The 20,699-nt window shown below is 47.2% G+C and overlaps 1 protein-coding gene across 1 annotated transcript; it reads right to left on the bottom strand.

The window, feature by feature from the left end:
- Nucleotides 1-15,411: 15,411 nt before the first annotated feature.
- LOC144155027 (alpha-(1,3)-fucosyltransferase C-like) lies at nt 15,412-17,406 on the bottom strand. Its single transcript, XM_077686221.1, has 2 exons — nt 17,195-17,406; nt 15,412-16,996 (listed from the first exon to the last, which is right to left on the bottom strand). The coding sequence occupies exon 2, from the start codon at nt 16,992-16,994 to the stop codon at nt 15,561-15,563; it is 1,434 nt and encodes a 477-aa protein (XP_077542347.1). The 5' UTR covers nt 16,995-16,996; nt 17,195-17,406; the 3' UTR covers nt 15,412-15,560.
- Between the last annotated feature and the right edge of the window lie 3,293 nt (nt 17,407-20,699).

Here is a 20,699-nt window from a genome sequence, read left to right as displayed (position 1 = left end):
GGTGTCACTTGTGCATGGTTCCCCATTGCGTCAACTGGACTTCGAAAACTTGAATACTACTGTTGCCGCTCTCGTCACACTAGCCTATTCAATTTTTTTGCTCCTTATAATGGGAGAAAGCAATGTATGCCTGGGGTGTCCATGATATGCGCGACTTGAAGAGTTAATTCCCAAGGGGGGACTGAAGGCGAAGAAAGAGCGATTCCTGGAGTGGGGGCACCATCGGTATGACCGCGACGCGCGGAAGGGCGTAGCCAGCAAATGATAGTGGCCATTGTGTTCTCAGCGGCTTTTTAGGTGGCTTTTTGTTGCACATTATAGAGGTTTCGTGTGCTCCTGGTGAATGTAAAGCTTTTTCCTGTATCCCTGCGGTGAGGCTTCGGATACCGTGAACTCCGCCACGCCTGTAGGATTTTCAGGGGAAACCGAAAATAATATGACTGAAAAAGAAATCTGGTCGAGATTCGAGCGTGCAGGCGGAAAGGGGAGGGGGGGGGGGGTGGGGGCGCTAGGACAAAGAATTAAAATGTGGTGAATGTAGGTATGTAAACATAAAACGAAGGTTGGTTTTCCCGAACAGGATGGGTGCAATTTGTATGCACAACCCTTACGCGCTTCTTCAACATTTAGGACATTAGAAGCTGCGGCTGTTTTCAAAAAGGCCCGTTCTTCCTCCGCGACCATATCCTAGACCAGTGTTCGCAAATTCATTTTAGCAAGGCCGCCCAGCCGACGTAATACCCTTCATAAGGTTTTCTGCATTCTGGTGGGCTAGCTAATGTTTGTTACGTTTTGGATATTGAGAGTGTGCATGTTTTTTATGTAATTTGCGGTTGTGTAATTTTTAAAAAATACAAAAAAGGCGTCGGACCATCGTAAATACCAGTTATTTGTCTTGGATAAAAAAGAGCGAATATAAATGAACAACCTGTCGTAAATGAAAAAAAAAAAACGTGTGCTAAAGAATTCAGTCGGCTGCATAACAGGTGTCCCCAGGAATAGATATTAAACAAAAATGTATAAATGTAGAATTTCTAAAAAATCAAAAAATAAATTCACTGCTCGAGATTGTTGTCCATAACCCATGTTAAGCGGAAATAAAAATATAACGGCTGTCGCAAACAGGCAAGCACCGGATAATTTGGTCGCCGAAAAGTTTGCGCACCGAAATGCCCGTACACCGATATGTCCGCACACCGAAATTTCCGCACCGAAACATTCTGCACCGAAATGTCCTAGAGCCGTCTGGAGTTTGCCTGGTGCTCCCTGAAAAAATTCGCCTAGGAGATTTTCTTTTGATTATTTTTATCTCCAGATAATCTGCTGCCGGGGATGTTAACATTCGTATAATGTACAGGCCCACGCAGAAGTAAACGGAGCACGGGAGCGGTGGCCGAACTGCATCGCTGCGCCACGTATGGGCGCCGACGGGAAGCATGGAGCGCCGGTTGAAGAGTGTGTTCGCAGTGCCCCCGCCGCCCTATCTGATATGTTTAATCGCCGCTCTGCTGGTGTGTCATGCTCGGCGAGACGGTCTTCAAAAGGCAGCGCTGGGCTATAGAGGGGCGCTGGTTGTATTTCCGCTCGCAGGCATCAGCGGTGACCGAATCCGCTGCTCATGAGCTGGACGAGGCTGCGCGCGCCCGCAAACGTGCCTTGTTGCGCGCTGTAAAGGGCGGCATAAAATTGTAGGCCGCTGTGGTTTGGCATAGTATGTCATTGCGATATAATTAATTGTAAGCCGGCAACAAAATCGTCATGTACAATATAGAAAGCACTTTCACTGACATTTTCCTTGTACGAAAAAAAAAATCTCGCTTACGAGATTTCTTTAATTTAGGGTTTGTCCCAAGTTATTGCAGCCGGTCAGTCCTGGTGTGTTCTGAAGAAAGTAAAATAGAAAATGTCCATGCGGTGAAAATTCTGTGTTAAAGAACACCGTAAAGAATAGGTACAATCGTTGCCTGCTATTACGGGCCTCATACGGCGGATATTTTGTTGTCGCAGTAACCCTTTTACTCCCGTTGACGAGGATAGCCGTCATAAGATTTTGTACCAAATTAACCAATTAACACTATGGTCGCCATCGGCCATGATGACTAAACTCGTCATCAGTCATTTTGGGGCCTTGACGGCGCTTTTTGGCAAGACACTCAGGCCATGCGGCAAAGCCATCATTCAATTCAATGCGGAGTTTTATTTAAACCTGCAACACTTCCTAAATAATATAATGTGCTCGTTAAAAATAACAACGTCGCTTTTAATGCAACAACAAAATATGCGCCGTATGAGGCCCGGTGTAATAGCGGGCAACGATTGTACACCCGCCCAATTTTTTACCAATATGACGGGAGCGTCGATCAGCGCCGCGTGATGGAGTGATACAGCAAACTGGGCGAGAGTAGCCGCATGCGCACATAGCAAAGGCTGCTGCTGCCGTCGTCTGCTAGGCCGTTCCAAGAACAGACAGCCGCCCCCGATTTTTGTTAACTTCTTATCACACTGCCTGCCATACTCGAAATTTTTCTTCAAGACCAGGCACGTGGCACCAATTGGAAACAGAGTAATCAGCATTGCTGAGCACAAGGCTCGTTCGGTAACGCTGATTTCTCTGTTTGCAGTTGGCGCCACGTGCCTGGTCTTGAACAAAAATTTCGAGTATGGCAGGCAGTGTGATACGATAATAACAAAAAATCACGGGTGGCCGTCTGCTCTTAGAACAGCCTAGCAGACGACGGCAGCAGCAGCCTTTGCTATTTGCGCATGCGGCTACTTTCACCCAGTTTGCCGTATCGCTCCATGCCGTGGCGCTGATCGACCGAACGGTCGACGCTCCGGTGATATTGGTAAAAAATTGGGCGGGTGTACCTATTTTTACGGTGTTCTCCAATACAAAATTTCCACCGCATGGACATTTTTTTTTATTTTCCTTTCTTCAGAACACACCAGGACTGATCGGCTGCAATAACTTGGGACAAACCCTAAATTAAAGAAGAAGGCTGGTTAGCGAGATTTTTTTTCGGACAACGGAAATGTCTGTGAATGTGCTTTTTATATTTATTGTCCGTGGCAATTTTGTTGCCGGCTTAATATTAATTATATCGCAATGACATGCTATGCCAAACCACAGCGGCCTACGATTTTATGCCACCCTTTACAGCTCGCAACAAGGCACGTTTCCGGGCGCGCACAGCTTCGTCCAGCGCATGAGTAGCGGATTCGGTTGCCGCTGATGCCTGCGAGCGGCAATGCATTGCAACCAGCGCCCCTCTATAGCCGAGCGCTCCCTTTTGAAGACCGTCTCACCGAGCACGACACGCAGCAGAGCGGCGATTAAACATATCAGATAGGGCTGCGGGGGCACTATGAACACACTCTTTGACCGGCGCTCCACGGTTCCCGTCGGCGCCCATACGCGGCACAGCGATGCAGTTCGGCCACCGCTCCCGTGCTCCGTTTACTTCTGCGCGGACCTGTACGTAGTTCGATGTGAGTTTTAAATTTCTCACTTAATTTCGCCGCAGGATTATCCGACACTATATTTTAATTTGAAAACCTAATTGTCACGTTAATGTAACGATACGTTCCAATTTTCGAAGTGGAACTGGAACGCGTTCCTTTCGCCATAAAGGAACTTGTAACGGGAACTCGTTTCAAAATTGGGAAGGAACGAGGAACGAGCTTTCGTTCCTATTTTAGAGGAACGTGTACAACACTGATTTTAGATAACGTCAAGAAAACCATGCTTGCATTTAGATTTTCTTCTTAAACCTCAAACACTTTCAGCAGCTTAGCATCTTCAGTAATGTTCCGGCCAATGCTCACTTGCTTTGTTCTTCCAATGGGTTGCTTAGGTGCATTGGAATACAGTGTATGAGCTGGAGCCGTCACCCTCGCCCTGGCACTTTTTAACTCGCTGAAATTAATTTATCAGTCCGTAAACATCCCTTTGTGCCATAATGCCCTAGAGCAGCTGCGTAGCCAGGATTCTGCGGCCTGAGCTGAGAACACCGGCCGGGATTTTAATGATTCGGGCCCTTTCACGGCGTATGGAATTAGTAGATGGCGGAGAAGGGGGATAAAAATCATGCTTTGCTACTTTTTCCATTGCCCAGTTGAGGTGTCGGCGTAACGCCAGCCAGTTATCGGCCCCTATCTCCCCTTCCCCCCACCCCCAACAACCACTTCCTCCTCCTCCTCTCGGAAAGTTGTAAAGCCCCACGAACGAAAGAAAAGAAAGAAATAAAAGAAAATCTTCGCTATGCAACTGTCGGTGGGAATACGACGCATCTGATCATTTTGGTGCTTATGATGAATTACTTTACCCGTATGCATCAAAGCGTGCCATTACTAAATGACGAACTTCTCTATCTTCGACTAAAATGCGCAGCGCAAATGACAAGTACAAGAGACAAGACAGGTTTAAGTCCTGTCCTGTCTTGCCTCTTGTACTTGTCATTTGCGCTGTGCATTTTAGTCGAAGATTCAACACCAAGCTCAAGTTTCCACTCTAACACTAACCTCTCTAGGATGTAAGAACACGACGAGCGTTATTTTTTCCTAGTAGGTCTTATTTAAATTTCTATACGGTGTTCATGGCTTTTGCGGAAGCCGTGGCGACACCTGTTTACTGGAGAAGGAAACAGTAGTGCTTCGACGCGGCCGTGCCAGAGGGGGTTGCCAGCGGCTCATTCGTAAACTTGGCCATAAGAGCCAGGCGGGGTGCTGCTGGATCTGGTACCGTGGACATGAACCCCTCCCACAACGTCTTCTTTCTAACCTCTCTTTCTATCTTCCATCTAACCTCTCTTTCTAACCTCTGCCCCCGCCCCTATTTTCTAAAACAAAGTGTTTCCACGGCTACTAATCGCGCGATAGAGTTTCTCACTATTTTGAGAAACTCGCTCTATGCATCGCGAGCCGTTTTTCGACCTTGGCTGTGCCTTTCGTTCCTCAGAATAGTCACCCGTAACCGCAGCATCGTACGCTGATTGTTCCTATGTTCCTTCGGCGCTTATACGTTGACGCTTATACGCTGACGCTTTCACGTTGACGCTTGAAGGTTGACACTTATACATTGGCATTTGTTCCAGTGTTCCCTGTGCGGTTCAGAGGCACCAATCCTTCACTAACAGAAAGCAAAGCCAGGACAGAAACAAGTTAATTTGCGCAAATACAACAGCGTGCCCCATTTATGAGAAAAGCGCTTAGAATAGCTGCAGCTCCAGTGAACTTTTTCTCTGGATAATTTACGACATCGAAAATTTCGAAGGATGGTTGGGGAGCTTGTTAAATGTTTCAGAAAAGAAAATTCATGCACGAGGTTACTAACGTGCCGCAGATGCACCTGGAAATGTTTGATAGGTTAATTTCATCTTTTCAGAGAGAAAAACACCGCCGTAATAGGGTTTGCGGCGCATTGTCTTACGTTGAAAAATACAACCAGAGGAAAATGTACAGCATTTTCACTCGTATAACCCCCCCCCAAAAATGCGAATGTTTCAGTGGCAAAGTAGAGGTGCGGATAATACGCGGGTTTTTTTTTTTTTTTCTTTAGTGCAGCTTCACCGCAATGCGCGTTGTGCCGTGAAGCCTCCACGCAGCAACACTAATTCTTTTATGGCAGCGATTGCGCAAAACATACAAGGACAAGGAAGAAATAACAAAGACGAGTCTACTGTAACTGAATTTTATTAGTAGATTGTGACTCTTGCCTTGCAGTCAGTGTACTCTACTTGCTAAAAAGACGCTTTTTCTGCTTACATAGTAAGTGATGTGTTGCTTGAGCAGTAGCTTTGGTGCATCCGTTACCGTATCAAATGTGCGCGCAATACGCGAGGATTTTTTTTTTCTGGCAGGCTGAAAGTGGGGGTGCGGATTATATTCAGGGGCGGGCTATACGCTCGAGAAAATGGTAACTCCTTCTTTTGTTGTTGTAACTACAGACCCTTCTTTTGTTGCTTATAAAGGAAGCAGCTCTCATCACGGGATGAACGTTCGGGGAAGTATAAGCCCTCCGGTTTTCTCAGGAAAACAAAAAATTAGTAAGATTTAGCGCCCGTTCAGCTGCTGAGCATTACCTAGGATTATTTCAGGCCGACAGTTAATCTCTAAACAGACCCTCAATAGTTTTCCAAAGAATTCATCTGAACTACTTAGAGGGGCCATGAAGACAAATTATACCTTTGCTAAATTTAAGAAGTGTATCCTTTGGCAACTCGACCAGCAGCTACGCAAGACGTTTTGTAATTGAACAAACGAAGAACGTACTAAAAAACCTTCAAATTTCAGGATACAGTCACGGGCGGCACTAAAATCAGTTATCAGTGTGTGGACCGCACGTCACAACTCAAGTAACCCGATCAAACGGAACTAAAGGCCCCACTACAATCACCCAGTCATCTTTATCGGCGATGGATTAGGCCGGTGGCCGACAGTTCCACAAACAAGATTTTGTGATGCCATAGTAAAATCCCGAAAAAGTGTCTGGGGAGTCCCCTCTGCTTCATGTTTTCTTCGATATCTTGATTGTTTGTTTGACGTTTACGATAAAATTAATATCATTGTTATCGGGGAAAAGGCAGTCTTTTTAACGAAGCAACTCACACTTTGTCTTCACGGCCCCTATAACGAATCAATACTATTTGCAAATCACATGGTAGTTAAATTAGATCCCCCTGTCCCGAACATTGTGGTGGGGTTACGACTCCAGAGTTGGAATGATTCTGTAATCATAGTGGAGCTTCGCAAACCCGAAACGTGGTTCGAAGGGGAGCGTGGTAACTCTTTGAATGGTGTAATAGAAATATAGCCGTTATCCTCCAAGACCTTAATGGTAATAGAAGGGTCTGAGTGTAATACCCACTGCGTCTATCTTCAACTATAGCTTACAGCTTGCTTCGCGCATACTTATAAAATTAAACCGGCTTTTAAACTTCGCCAAACCGAAAAAAAATACAGGTTGTGTTAGGCTTTGGCGTGCTTTACTTGGTTCCGATTCAGTTGGAGTTCTACTGAACCAGGTTGAAAGGCTCAATGAGGTTTAAAGGCACAAAAAAAAAGCGCTGACAACAGAAGAAAAAAACGAACAAGACAGACTAGGCGTCTTGTTCGGTTTTTTCCTCATGTCCCCGTAATTTTGTGCGTTTAAACCTTTTAAAGGAGCCATGAAGAGAAAATGCAAGTTGGTTTTATTCGAAAGATTTCGTGTTTTATAGTGCCCCCAGCGCTTGTCCGGATACAAACGGTGCTTTATTCACTGAGAAATTAAACAATTTAGGTTAAAATTTTGATTTTCCCGCTCAATCGTGCGTTTTCGTGGTCCCAAGTGACATCACGGGAACCGACCGCTCTGCAGCCTAGATTACCTTCATTCACGCATCCGCGGTACAGGGTAGAGACACGTAACGCTGGCGCCGCCATGTTCGGTTGCTCGCTCGCCGCCGGAGCAAGTCATTGTGTCAAAACCGCGCTAAAATTATCGCCGCAACGCGGTTTACTGAAGAAGTTTGAATCATATTGTCTGTTTTGCGTTGCTAGGTCTCGTGGGAAACGAAAAGAATAACGCGTTGAGCCCGTTGGCCCAATTGCGGCGGCACGGGACCGTTCAAAGGTTGTCTCCACCCTGTACAGCAATGTTGGTTTGTTCCCGCGTTTCTTTACGTTCCGTAACCTAGATGGCGCCACCATACCGTGGCAAGCGTTTGGTTTGTTTTTGCCCGCATTTAAACCTGGCTTGTTTTTGTTCTGGGAGAAAATATTCGTTTCCTGAAACAGTGCTCGCTCGACAAATGGGGTCACGTAAGACACCGTTGCTTGCGTCAATCGGCCAGTGTCGTCTGAGACAACCCCAAGCCCCGTAGTGCTGTGCAGCTAAACCAAAGCATGCTGTGCGCAGTACGAACAGCAGAACGCATCAGTACTTCTATGTTTACATGTGCTTTCGTAACTTCCACTGTTTGTCCCATCATTCTTATTGCTTTGTAAAGAATGTGCCCTAAATTTAAGCGCAAATCGCTCGTTCGTCTAGTTTGTAAGCTCTACCTAATTTGCGTCTGCTTCTGCCAGCCTCCGCCAATCGCAGAGCTTAGCCCATGTGACATCACAGGTTCTGTCGCGGGAAATGAGCTGGTGGGTCGCATGACCATTCCCGTTTTTCCTAATTATGTAGCTTATTTGAGCGAAGTTTACGTTAAAAGTGGTGTCAGTATGATTCTAACGAAACAATCTTTTGAATGAACCAAACTTGTGTTTTCTCTTCATGGCTCCTTTAAGTGATGTCGTACCAACTGGCCCACTGAATCAAGTTGCATGTTGGTTCGGTAAGGTTTAAAGGCGCAAAAAAAAAACAAACGCGAACACGAGGAGAAAAACGAACAAGACAGACGATGCGCCTTGTTCATTTTTCTCGTCATGTTTGCGTTCTTTTTTTTGCGTCTTTAAACCTTTTCAGTCATGTCTTACCAACTGGCCCACATCAAACTGTTGCTGGTTTGGTCAGTACAAATACAAAACAAAGGGCGAAAAAGTGATGTTGCGGAGTTTAACGCCCCAAGCGGAGAGCATAATTAGGCACTGAGGAATATAGTGCCGACCACTGCCTTTTGGGCCGTTGATACCAGAAGTAGGGAATGCTACTTGCATGGCTCTAACAGTCAGCAAGTTTACTCTCTGTCACACACATGTACATACCCGCGCGCGCGGGGGCGCACGCACCGGCGTTCCCTGCACCTGCGAAAAGTATATTTTCCGGCGAACCCATTGGCGACTCCAGGCGGTAGTTCGAAGATTGCGGCGGCACGTGATGAAATTAAACGTCCCGTCATCACAATCCTCGTCAATATCTTTTGTGACAGAGGACAGAGCTAGAGCCATAGAAAAAAATCAGTGTCCTTCCGCTCTGTGAAGAAGGGTGACCTGCAGCAAAGCTGTGTTGTGTATAATGTGAGTGTCGTCTTAGCAGCTAATTGTCATATAATTTGCTTCCGAATAGTTCCGGCGACGCAATCGTTACAGCAGTTTTCTGCAACCGTACTCCCTCTCTAGATAGCCACGTATTGACAGCAGGCAGTAATTCGGTAGCATTTATAACTTTACTGTGAACTAACTAATCAAGACAAGTAAATGAAATTTGGTGTAATGGTGGAGTCGTCTTAGCGGCTTATTGGTATATGAATCGCTTCGGAATACTTTCGTCAACACAAGATAAAGCCATTTTCTGTAGTCATAATCCCTCCGTGGATGGCCTGCTTCCCTGTGCAACACACAGTGGAGAAAAGCGAGCTCACTAAGACCAAGCTGACACCAATACCCATAAAGTCCGCTTCACCTTTATACGCAACTGTATTTCTAAAAAGACATGTTTTAGGGGCAATGTAAGTCGTCTTATATCACAATATGAAGGCCCTACGAACTTTCTTTTTTTTTTCGTATGTGGCAGGTGTGTTCCATAGTTTTTCCGATCCCGCGGGTTTGAGTGGGCGCCGCGAGGTGACGCTACGCTTTCATGCAATCCTTGTCTACATGGCTTTGTTGCCGGAGATAATCTGCTAGATCCTGGCTATAGACAGCTTCGCCGTAAAAATGCGGCAATGCAATCTGTACAGATGCTTAATCAGCAAAGCTGGGACGTGCGGCCTTGTCTTATACTCCCCCCGATGTGCCGTTCCCTCTTACTTGTTTCGGCAGATGCGAGAGTAATCACGTCATCCATAAACTCAGCCAACATAACTCCGATTCATTCTAACTTATCTAAAACCTGCTACTTTTTTTTTTCGCGCATGTGCACGGGGTTGCGTCGGAGGAGCTTCCTGCATACACGAAAACATCGGAATTTTATTTCGCCTGGCCATATAGAGCTTCGCTTTAAAACAATGGAAGAATGGCTGTGACACCCTATACTCAGACGCGGCAGGGCCAGTCGGAGGGATCATTACAGCACTCTCAGTAATCGACTCGGATGAAAACCTCGTAAATAACGCATCGATCAGGCGTTGATGCACAAGCCAGGCGGAGGAGGCATTGCGCCCGCGATAACCACCCAGAAAAAGACGAATATAACAGCAGACTCGTAGGAAGGGTGAAGGAACTACGCCAGGTCAGGATGGGTCATGCAGCCGCTAGGATACTGAAGGGAATCAAGGACTGCAGGTAACACGGATACGGGTACCCGCACATCAGCCGTTTCAAATTATAACGGCTGCTTTGCTGGTGTGATTATAACAATACTATCGTTTCAGATGGTTGTCGCTACGATGGGTGAGGGAGATTTTAAAACTCTGAGAATAATGTGGAGCTTCCAGTGGTTTAGGTCTAATCATTGTCTCAGGCAAGGTATGATGGGTGTTGAACCGGGTAGGCTACGTTAGAGTGCGCTCAATGCGCCCATACTAAGCACACAAAACACACGATCAGAAAAAGTCTTCAGCAGCGGGAGTCAACCATGAGGCCCATGGTTGCATGCTTAACCTGCCATACAGCACACAACATATGCGCTTACGGCGTTTGGAAGGAGGCACATAACAATCGACAAAAAATCCATCCTAACATTTAATAATACTAATTAAATGCAGGTGTCAGGAAAGTGGTTACATGCTCCACCGAATGTATAATGATAAGCCTTCTATTCGCATCACATAACGTGTACATGATGCTGGAGGCCCGCGGAAAAAGCTGTCATAAAGGCAGCTTGACAAGGCCGCAGGCCCCCGCATTGGCAAGTTTAGGCAGTGGTCAATAAAGTCATAAAATGGAACATATAAAGTATAAACAATATTAAACGCACTCCAATGAAAATTGGGTGGACGTAAAGCGAAGCAACACATTTATATTTAACGGTATGGCATCACAAAACTCAGGAATACAAGCCACATGTGCCGAAACATCATGGCACACACATACATAGCATCAAAACAGTTCGCAACGAATTACGCCGGTAACAGAACTAGGTACACAAATGTTTTATTAAAAAAACAGTGTCATTCTAACGAGAGTTATACGGTTAACAGTTATACAGCCAGAGGTGCGTACGTATAGTAGGAAAAAGATAGGGTTAGTGAGACGGTTTTTCCGTTTTCTTTTTCAGTTGCTAAAGTACTCGCAAAGCTTCGTGAAAGTAATCTTTTCGGGTTCGATGTTTCCCTGAAGCAATGTGTTAAGCACTCTTGGCAGCATGTTTTTTAACACTTGTAGTCCGTAAGTTGTCCTACATGTGTCGACTTTCCATCTCTGAAAATGTCACGTGCTATATGGGGTGGAGTGTTCTTTTAGGTTTGCTAGCTGGCCCAAAACCCGGTATTATTTTTTAGGTCTTCTTTATACTGCTTGCATAAGCGGTAATCGTAAGTCTTAGTAACAGGCAATACATTGTACGTGTAAAACAAAGGTGCAGAAGGAAAGTACACGGGGACATTCGCAACAGTGCGCAAAAACCGTTTTTGGAGAATGTGCAACTTCTGCAGATTTGTCTGTATCGTTGACTCCCAGATTAAATGACAATAGTTGAGCCTCGAAGAGAACAGGATGTTGTATAGTAACATCATTACGTAATGCGGCAGTAAACTTGCGTTTCTGTATACGAGTCCGACTATTTGGGATAGTGACCTTGCCAAGCCGTTTATATGCTCGTCCCAGGACATGGTCTCGTGAAAGATAACACCTCATGTTTTTATGCAGGGAACTATTTCCACAGGGACTGATTTCAGAAAGACACTTTCTTTTATTGTTATGTTTTTATTTCGAGCGTTAAATAGTACTGCCTTGGCTTCCTGTACATTTATTTTGAGTAGGTTTTCTTGTGTCCACTTTTCAAGTTTGAGGAGGTTTCATTGGCGTGACGAATAACTTGATAAGTTTCTTTTGCTGATAAGAACTTGCTGGCGTCGTCTGCGTAGATCACGAATTTTATTTCTGGCGCTATACTGGTGATATCATTTATGTATAAATTCAAAAGAAAAGGCCCTAGAATGTTATGCTGCGGCACGCCATAGGAGACTGCTAAGGGGTCAGAGTAAAAGCCCTGTATATCTACAATTTGTTTCCTATATTGTAAGTATGAGCGAATCAATGAGGCAGCCACACCCCGAAAACCACATTTCTCCAGCTTCATGATGAGGAAGTCATGATTAATAAGGTCAAAGGCCCTTGAAAAATCAACAAATATGCCTAATATGTTATTTCCTTTACGTCTTAAAGCACTTCACACAGCTAATGCGAAAGCGATACGAAAAAATTCCGGTGACCTGTTTTTCCCGGTCACATGACTAGTGAGGTGTAGTGATATTGCTTGTCTGTGATATAATATTGGGGACGATTGGGCGGAGCAATTGCCGGCAGTTATGCAAGGCCATCTCCGCTTCATCCAACAACACATGCTACTACTACTACTACTACTACTACTACTACTACTACTACTACTACTACTGCTACTACTACTACTACTACTACTTACTATACTACTGCTACTACTACTACTGGCTTTTGCGTAATAATTTGTGCAGCAGTGCGCAAGTCATAACAAAAATCGCGTTGTAAAGTGGAAACGATTGAAAGCAACATAGAAAAAACTAATTTAGAAAGAAGGTTACGAAACAAGTTCATCATCATCATCATCAACAACAACAACAACATCAGCAGCAGCAGCAGCAGCCTACTCAGGTCCACTGCGAGACTTAGGCCTCTCCCATTGACCTCCAACTGCTCCTGTCCTGCGCTGCTCGGGTCCACAGTTTACCCCCGAATTTCCTTATTTGATCCCTCCAACGGATTACTGGCCTTCCCCTTCTCCTAGACCCATGTCTTGGTATCCACTTTGTAATCGTAATAGTCTGCCAGTTGTCGCTTCGCCCCACTATATGGCCAGCCCAAGTCAATTTCTTTTTCTTAACTTGAGCTATCATACAGGTAGCTCGTTTCCTGTCCTTGAATGTTAGTCCTGACATTATTCGTTCCATGGCCCGTTCAGCCGACTTAAGTATGATTTCTAGTTGTTTAGTATAGCGCCAAGAGTCAGCTCCATACGTCATAACCAGCAGTATGCACTGGTTGTAGAATTTGTTTTTCTTTTGAGGGACAGAGGTAGCTTAATTTTCATTATTTGGGAGTGCTTGCCGACTGCTCCCCAACCAATATATATTCTGCGCCGGATTTCTTTCTCGTGGTTGGGGTCAGCACTAACCATCTGTCCGAGGTACTTAAATTCATGTACTTCTTCTAGCGCTTCGTCTCCTAAGCTGAAGATGACATTTTTCGCATGCTTATTTCTCATTACTTTAGATTTATTCATATTTATTTTTAGCCCCATGGCCATGCTTTCTAATCGTAGTTCCTCAAGCATTGTTTGCAGGTGTTCTGCAGTGTCACTCAGCAATACTATGTCGTCCGCAAACCTCAAATGACTCAAGTATTCCCCATTTATCCTTAATCTTATGTTTTCCCAGACAAGCCTCCCAAACAACCCCTCAAGGCATGCTGTGAATAGTTATAAGAACTAATAATGCTTAGAAGTACGAAAAGAAGAACAAAAAAGCAAAGCTGCTATGTTTTAATTTTTCGTCAGTTATGGTATACGATCTGTTTCAGATTTATTCTAGGTGCGCAAACATACCTTGGTTGTGTAATTTTGAGTCGAAACGTGACCAAAAAAAAAATTCGCGCGCCTTCCCGCGAGGGGAACACGAGTAAATGCAGAGCATTGGGGGTCGTTAACGCCGCGTAAAGTCGCGTTAGGGTGGGTAGTTGGGTCGTAGTTGCGTTGGTGTTGGTTTGGGGTAGAGAGAGGAGAGTAAAGTCGCGTTACGGTGGAGCGAGCGTCAACCAAGGAAGGAAGGAAGGAGCAACGCAGTGACTGATGCACGAGCGACCGCTAGCCGCTTTATATTTGCAGCGCGCGCAGTAGAGGGAGAGCAGTACGGGGGGGAGAGCGCGCATGCGCAAGCAGCGCGCGCCCTTCCATGCCCCACCGCGCTTCTATCACGCACCTGTTACGCCGAGACCGCGACGGAGCGAACGGGCTGACTACGACGCATGCGCGCGCCAGCTGCTGTTGAGAAAGAGGAGGGAAGGAGGAGAGGCGCACCTGCTGCGGACGCGGAGCTGTGGACGCCGTCCGACGCAGGAAGAGGCGAGGCTAAGAAATGCTCTGCATTTAAAAGACCTTGCTTGCCTTAACGTATTTTCAGACACAGAATATTGTCCTGCTTTGAGACCTGTGTTGGAGTTTTTTTTTTCCTCGCTCTATCACGGCTACCTTCGATGCGCCATGTGCCTGTTTCGCACTGCGCGGGCTTGTTACATGCCAATCGTTCTCTCCATTGTTTTCTTTCCGCGCCAATCGCCATCTCTTCCTTTGCTCGTGTAAGCTCTGAAGCAACAGTGGACGAAAGAACGATAGATTGTACAGCGTGCAGTTCGAGCGAGGCGCAGGAGGGGGCGGAGGGTGGGGAAGGGGGGGGGGGTGAATTCGGCCCGCGCCTGCGCAGTGGAGAGAGCGGTGGACTACCGTGGCTAGGCTGTTTAAATGTATGTATCTGCATGACGTCCAGGATAAGAAACGGCGCACAGGCCTCAGACAAGGGCACCGATTCATAGCATTCTGAGTATTGGAACACTAAGAATATGCTTGCGTTCAGTTGATCAGAACGCGAGGACTTTTTTTTTTTTTTGCGCCTTCGAGCAATACATTCAGCATCGTATCGTTCTTCCAACGCGCTAAGAAACACTCCTTCCGATGACTCGTGTGAGTTGTGCACGCTATGACAACGTGTTAAATGAGCACGACAAAAGTGTTTCCGCTGTACATTGACCATGTTCAGTGGCAGGGCTGGAATCTTGCAAGAGCAGGCACCGCAGCTACTCAGTAGTTAAGGTGCGTGACAGAGACGCGGGGTCTGTACTACGCCGTTTTCTGATAGCAGCGAAGATGAAACTGCCCTTGAAACAAGATTTTGGTGAAAGTTAAAGACCCCCGGTGGTCGAACTTGGTTAGTAGCCATCTTCTACGGCGTCACTGATGGCAGCTTGGGCGTGTATCCCCCTCTCCCCTCCCCCCCCCCCCCCCCAAAAAAAAAAAGGGAATCATCTAACGCCTCGAACGCCTAAAGCAATGATCGAAATTATAGCGACTGAACTATACTGCCCCTGCCAAGTATCACGCACCCACGGTTGCTTTGTTTTCACTGCCCGGATTTCGTTGCGTTTTAAACGACGAAGGCGCACAAAGACAATGCCCCGAATGCGCACACGGCTCTGTCTTTAATGACGGTGCGCAGACAGATGAAACGCGAGGGTAGTCATAACCATGAGTATTAAAATAAGAACTACCACCTAACAGAACCCACCTACGGAGCAGCACATAATATTAAAAGAGGCAACAAACACTGCTGCAGGAGCAAAGTGCACACACAACTCGACAAAATTCGACGAATGTATTTTTATTTATTAAGATTACCCCATAAGTTGCAAGGAGCAAACCCAGATACGATAATCACCACAAAGTTACGATAATCCCGAAGTATACAGGAACGCAGCAATGTTTCGCGTACCGGCGCTTTTTGACCGAAATATTAGAGCATTTCACAAGCCACGGATGGGCGGACGCTTGGCGCTTCCCCAGGACAGTCGGCTTGAGCAGCGCCAGGAGCAGCGGCGACTTCATCAGGCTCCCAGAGCTCCACTTCGACGATAGGGCCACCCCGATGAGCAGGAACGTCCGCGCAGTCCGCGCGTCGCTTCCACCAGGCCACAACATCGTCGCAGACCGCTTCGCCATGGTCCCAGTCCACGTACAAAGCGTCGCACAACCGGCAAAGGACATCCTCCGGAGCAGTTATTTTTGTGGAGTCTTTCCAAAGCAAGTATTCCAGGTAGGATGCAGTGTCGGCGCGCAACGACATAAGCTTGTCGCTGATGTCGAAAGAAGTGGCGTCGTTCGTGGTGTCGTAGACGGAGCCAGGGGGTACCAGGCTGCCGAGACCGGGCGGTTTTCCGAAGTACACGGGGACAATGTCATGTTTGAAGGAGTCGTATATCAGTTCCACTGGGTTCTGAAAGCAGGGAGAGGTCTCGAAAACAAATATGAAATAGAAATCCTGGGCAACCATCTCTAGGCACTCTTTCCAGGAACCGCACAACGGGCGTCCACAGCCTGTGAACACGGCGACGTCGACATCGACAGCGATTTGTTTCATGAAAAGCTCCGTACTCTTCACCCGACCCGCTTCGTTGAGTTTGTCACTGCCGTTGCGGGTAGCTGCTTCGCACTCACTGACGAACAAGGCGGCATTTCTTGACTTTCCCTTAATGGCCGTTGAAAGGCGCTCACGAGATGAAGGATATTCCACACCCTCACTGATCCAGTTACCGTAAGGAATGACCACGTCTGCATCGTCTCGAAGGCTCATCGTCCAGTTGAAAAAATCTGAAAACCGCTGCACGCTATCCAGTTTATGCTCAAAGGAAATGTTCTGGGTCGAGAGGACCCACATCTGACTGGGGTGCCTCTGTGTAGGTAGGAGGTCCGCATCCATGCGGGAAGCATCGAAAACGATGGCATCGGCTACCTGAAGGTGCTGTTTGTGCCTGGCGAGATAGCAGGGTTGCCTTGCCGGCTTAGTCAAGCAGTGCTGCATGATCTCCGCGCCAGGGGGCTGCTCGCCGTCCTCTGCAGCAGGCCAAAGCAGGATTCGGGGAGCCTGATCACCAAGGTTCGGCCGCGCGATCCACGGACGCCACGTTTTCAGCAGCGGGATGCTGACACCAGAACGGAAGGCGAATGTAAAATCGTCTGAGCTCTCTGTCGTAGTCCCGCGGTAGTACGCCACGATTATCGAAACGATTAAACAGGCAAACCCCACAAGGAAGTAAAACAACACCTCGCGGAACACCTTGCAGAACACCTTGCAGAACACCTTGCAGAACACCTTAGAGATCACCTCGCATGCCTCGGGCCTGTCCTTACGGCGTTTGCACTCTGGGCACTCTGGAGATTCATCGGTCATGACTGTGAAAAAAAAAAAAAACTGTTTTCAGATCACACTGCTGAAAACATGCGCCTTGACATGCCATATATATTAGAAAACAAGAAGAAAATAAAGACAAAAGGGAAGGACCGTCACTTCAAGCAGAACAAGCACCAGAAATTGAGCGCAACGATACACAAGACACGCGCAGCAAATATAAGTAGCCACGAAAAACGTACCTGCAGGTTCCAGTTGCTCCAAGCGCCGAAGGCTGGGTTAGTGCGATCGCCCGGGCATAAACCAGTCGACTACCCACAGTGAGACCGCTACCAGCGACTTTTATCCTTTATTCAAGTTACGTAAAATACCACGTGGTACTGCGCAAAGGGGCCCAAGAAACGACAAAACGGAATCGTTATAAAGTTTGTTATCGAACGCCGCAGGACAAGTTGTAATCTCTAGGTTCTCAGTGTACAGGTCCGCGCAGAAGTAAACGGAGCGCGGGAGCGGTAGCCGAACTGCATCGCTGCATGAGCCGCGTACGAGCGCCGTCACGAATCAAGGCGAGGCGTTCTTTGCTAGCGTGTCAGAGGGGGCGTGACTGTTCTCATGGGGCAAGCGCAAGGCTGCACAGTGGCGCTGGGGACACTGCCACTCGCAGCCGTTAGTGGCGACCGAATCAGCCGGTGTTGGATTCGAGCAAACAGCACACGCTCGGAAACGTCGCCCGTCGCGCCCCATAAAGTGTCCACGGGCAGCATAGCCGGTATTTCGCAGCGGCGCGCTTTTGCGATACAAGACATGAGATAGCGACCGTAACATTTACCTGAAGAAGTACTTCCGGAGTGTGAATCTCTAAATAACCTACCGTAATTTCAAAAAGGAAAAATAAGCCACCTTCGCGAATGAGATGCGAACTCTGAGGAAACTGCAGAGGTGGTAGTTTTCACTATAGCTTTAACTTGAAATTTCTTAGGTCTGCCCCTTTCTTAAAAGAAAGATGGTTAAAAACCGAAGCTTCCGCTGTGCAAACTAACTTACATCAAAGTCCACAATCTATCCTCCTGAAACCCAAAACCCAAACGGAAGCCACCCTAACTCGGCTAAAGTCCCGAGCCAACCCCCGCGCTACGAACCCAAAGGAATGCTGTGCCCGCGGAATGCGATGATGGCGCGATCGGATAGACGCCGGTTTCATAACTCGAGGGACCAACGTTCGATTCCGCCCACGGGAAGCATTTTTTCTTTATTAAAGCGCGCACTCCCAACACCTGCTCGTGGGCTTCTTGCCTCCTCGCACTTCTTCATACTTCTTGGCCTAGTACTTCCCCTTCTCTTCTTCGTTGAGCGGAATTTCCTGTTAACGATCCGCATGGGCAGGAGGAAGCTTAAACATCTGGGCTGTTCAAAATCAGGGGTGCTAATCCAGAAGGCCCGAGTTTGAGCGAAATTAGGGCAAGGCGGAGCTGGAGTGATAATAATAAGCTCATGATAATATTTCGGGGTAGGGTTCAGCCGCAAAAAAAAAAAAAAAAAAAATGCGATTCATGCTATTTGCTGATTATTGAGGGGACGTAATCGATCCAGGGCAGCGCGCACCAAGGATGCGCCACTAGGGCGTGGCGTATCTTTCAGTACTTTCTCTCGCTCCACTGCTGCACTGGTGGCTACTGGGGTCAAGCAAATCCAACTGCTTTATTTTATGTTACTTTTACTTTATTTATCTGTATTTCCCTACAAAGTTCATTTTATTGTTTATTCCAGGCATTCATGTGAGCTTTTTGTTTGAATTTTTTTGTCCTAAGAAGTAGTTTCTGCCGTCGGTGGCAGACAGTGCAATCACGTGACTATGGGCAAAAAAAGAAAGCGGGTGATGGAAGCGCACCACATTCAAAACAGTTGCTGCTCGTATTACGTTATCGAACCCCTCCGCTTTTCGACACCAAATTTCCTCGGCGCGGTCCAGTCTGCTTACGTGCTTTTAAGGCGAAAGCCTGGCGATATGTATTAGCAACTTTTATAATACATTGCACTTGCGCCTTTTTCCTCGCTTTCGTTTCTTTGTATTTTGGCACGGGTTACTTTAAATGGCTTCTTTTCTGCTATTACGTCTTTGCGTCAATTTCTTGTCGTTCATTTGTTCGTCTTAGTGTTCCAGCAGACTGGAACCCGCCACAGCCTCCCTAGAATCGGGGTTCTGCGAGGGTGGTGTGCACCTGTCCTACTCCCGTGACATCACGTTCGGGATTCACGCTGCCCGCACTATTCCACAACTGTCACTGTTCAAATTCACGGTTTTATGAATTTTGCGAACCGGGCACGTTAGTTCCTCAAAGCTCCATATTACGGGCCAATCCCCCAAGTGGCCATGTGTTACGAAGGAATACCAACAAACACAACAACTTTTCAGATTTGTTTGCTTCATTTCATTTTGATCTTAACCGCTCTTCCGTGGAGAGCTTCCTCAAAAGCTCTCCACAGTCAGTTTTTTTTTTTCGTAGAGTTCAATCCCCTAACAACCCTCTCTTCCTTCGCGCCCTTCCCACTCCCGCTTGCCCTCCCTCTGGCGTCATGCGATTACTTTAATCCTTAGCACTCCCCTTTACTCGCTTTCCATGCCCTGCTTCCTGCCATACGACGGTGACGCTGAACAAAACCCGCTGAAATGTGTAAAGATCGCCTCTGACAATAGGCACGTGCCGTTGATTCTATTGTAGCGAGGATAATGAACACATGCAACAGGCCATCAAGCTATCGGGGTATGCGCCGTACCAGCATCAACCATATGGAAGAGGAAGGTAGGATTATGTCCAATCCAGACGCGGGGGTATGCGCTATATACATGTCAGAGCAAGAAGATGAACCCCATAAGGTGCATGCGTGAGAAACGAGCTGGGTTCGATCCCCCTGAGTGGGTATGAGCCACGTCTTCTGGCACCACTACCACCACCATCTCAACCGTCGGACCTGCGCTCATATCGGCTTCACCCCTGCGAATAACTACCTCAACCGGCTATCGGTGCGTCGACTGTCTTCTTGACAAAATATGTAATACGTATAAGCTATCCTGCCAGTAACGTTTTCCCAAGAAATGCCCGTCACGCAACCCCGCGAGGGAGACTGTCTGCCGCGCTGATATACAAAACGCACGGTCATGCAACGCTTTGTTCGACAGTGTTTTGCGAGTAGACGATAACTGAAGGGCACGCTCCGGGGGCAGACGGATAGACGCACGGTAGGAACCTGCGGAAGCCAAGTCTGCCAAACCACCCTAAAAGAAAGGCGAGGTCTGCGAAACACGTCTCCCCTGATTATATTGTGCACACACCCTCTGACGGTCGAATGGTGGTGGTCGATGGTGCAGTCGCCACCAACGCTTCTGTAGAAGCTGCCCGTCGCGTAAAACATCAGCGCACACCACACTTGCTCCTCGTTGGTCATGGAGCGAAAGCCGCCTCTGAGTCATCGCAAACGGAGGTCTTTCGCCAGACGACTGCACAGCCAATGCAAAGCACTTTTCGAGAGATAAAAACGGGCTTGAAATTCCTCCTTCGTTTAAAAGACTTGTCGGGGTAGAAATATGCTTGCTACGGCGACAATAAAAAAATTCCCACGCCTTCCCGCGAGGGGAACACGAGTAAATGCAGAGCATTGGGGCCTCAGTACTGGTTGAAGGCAGTGTTGCCAAGGTAAATATAAATGGTAGTGAAGCTTCGGGCAAAAAGTGGTTCAGAACCTATTGCC

The sequence above is a fragment of the Haemaphysalis longicornis genome, unplaced genomic scaffold (assembly GCF_048455015.1).
Source record: "Haemaphysalis longicornis isolate Haplotype H1 unplaced genomic scaffold, Haemaphysalis longicornis Haplotype H1 scaffold_1, whole genome shotgun sequence".
NCBI classification, from domain to species: Eukaryota; Metazoa; Arthropoda; class Arachnida; order Ixodida; family Ixodidae; genus Haemaphysalis; species Haemaphysalis longicornis.
This window is presented reverse-complemented; position numbering and strand designations above follow the sequence as displayed.

Coding starts and splice junctions, on each gene's coding strand:
- LOC144155027 (XM_077686221.1), bottom strand. CDS start 16,994: ATGACCGATGAATCTCCAGAGTGCCCAGAGTGCAAACGCCGTAAGGAC.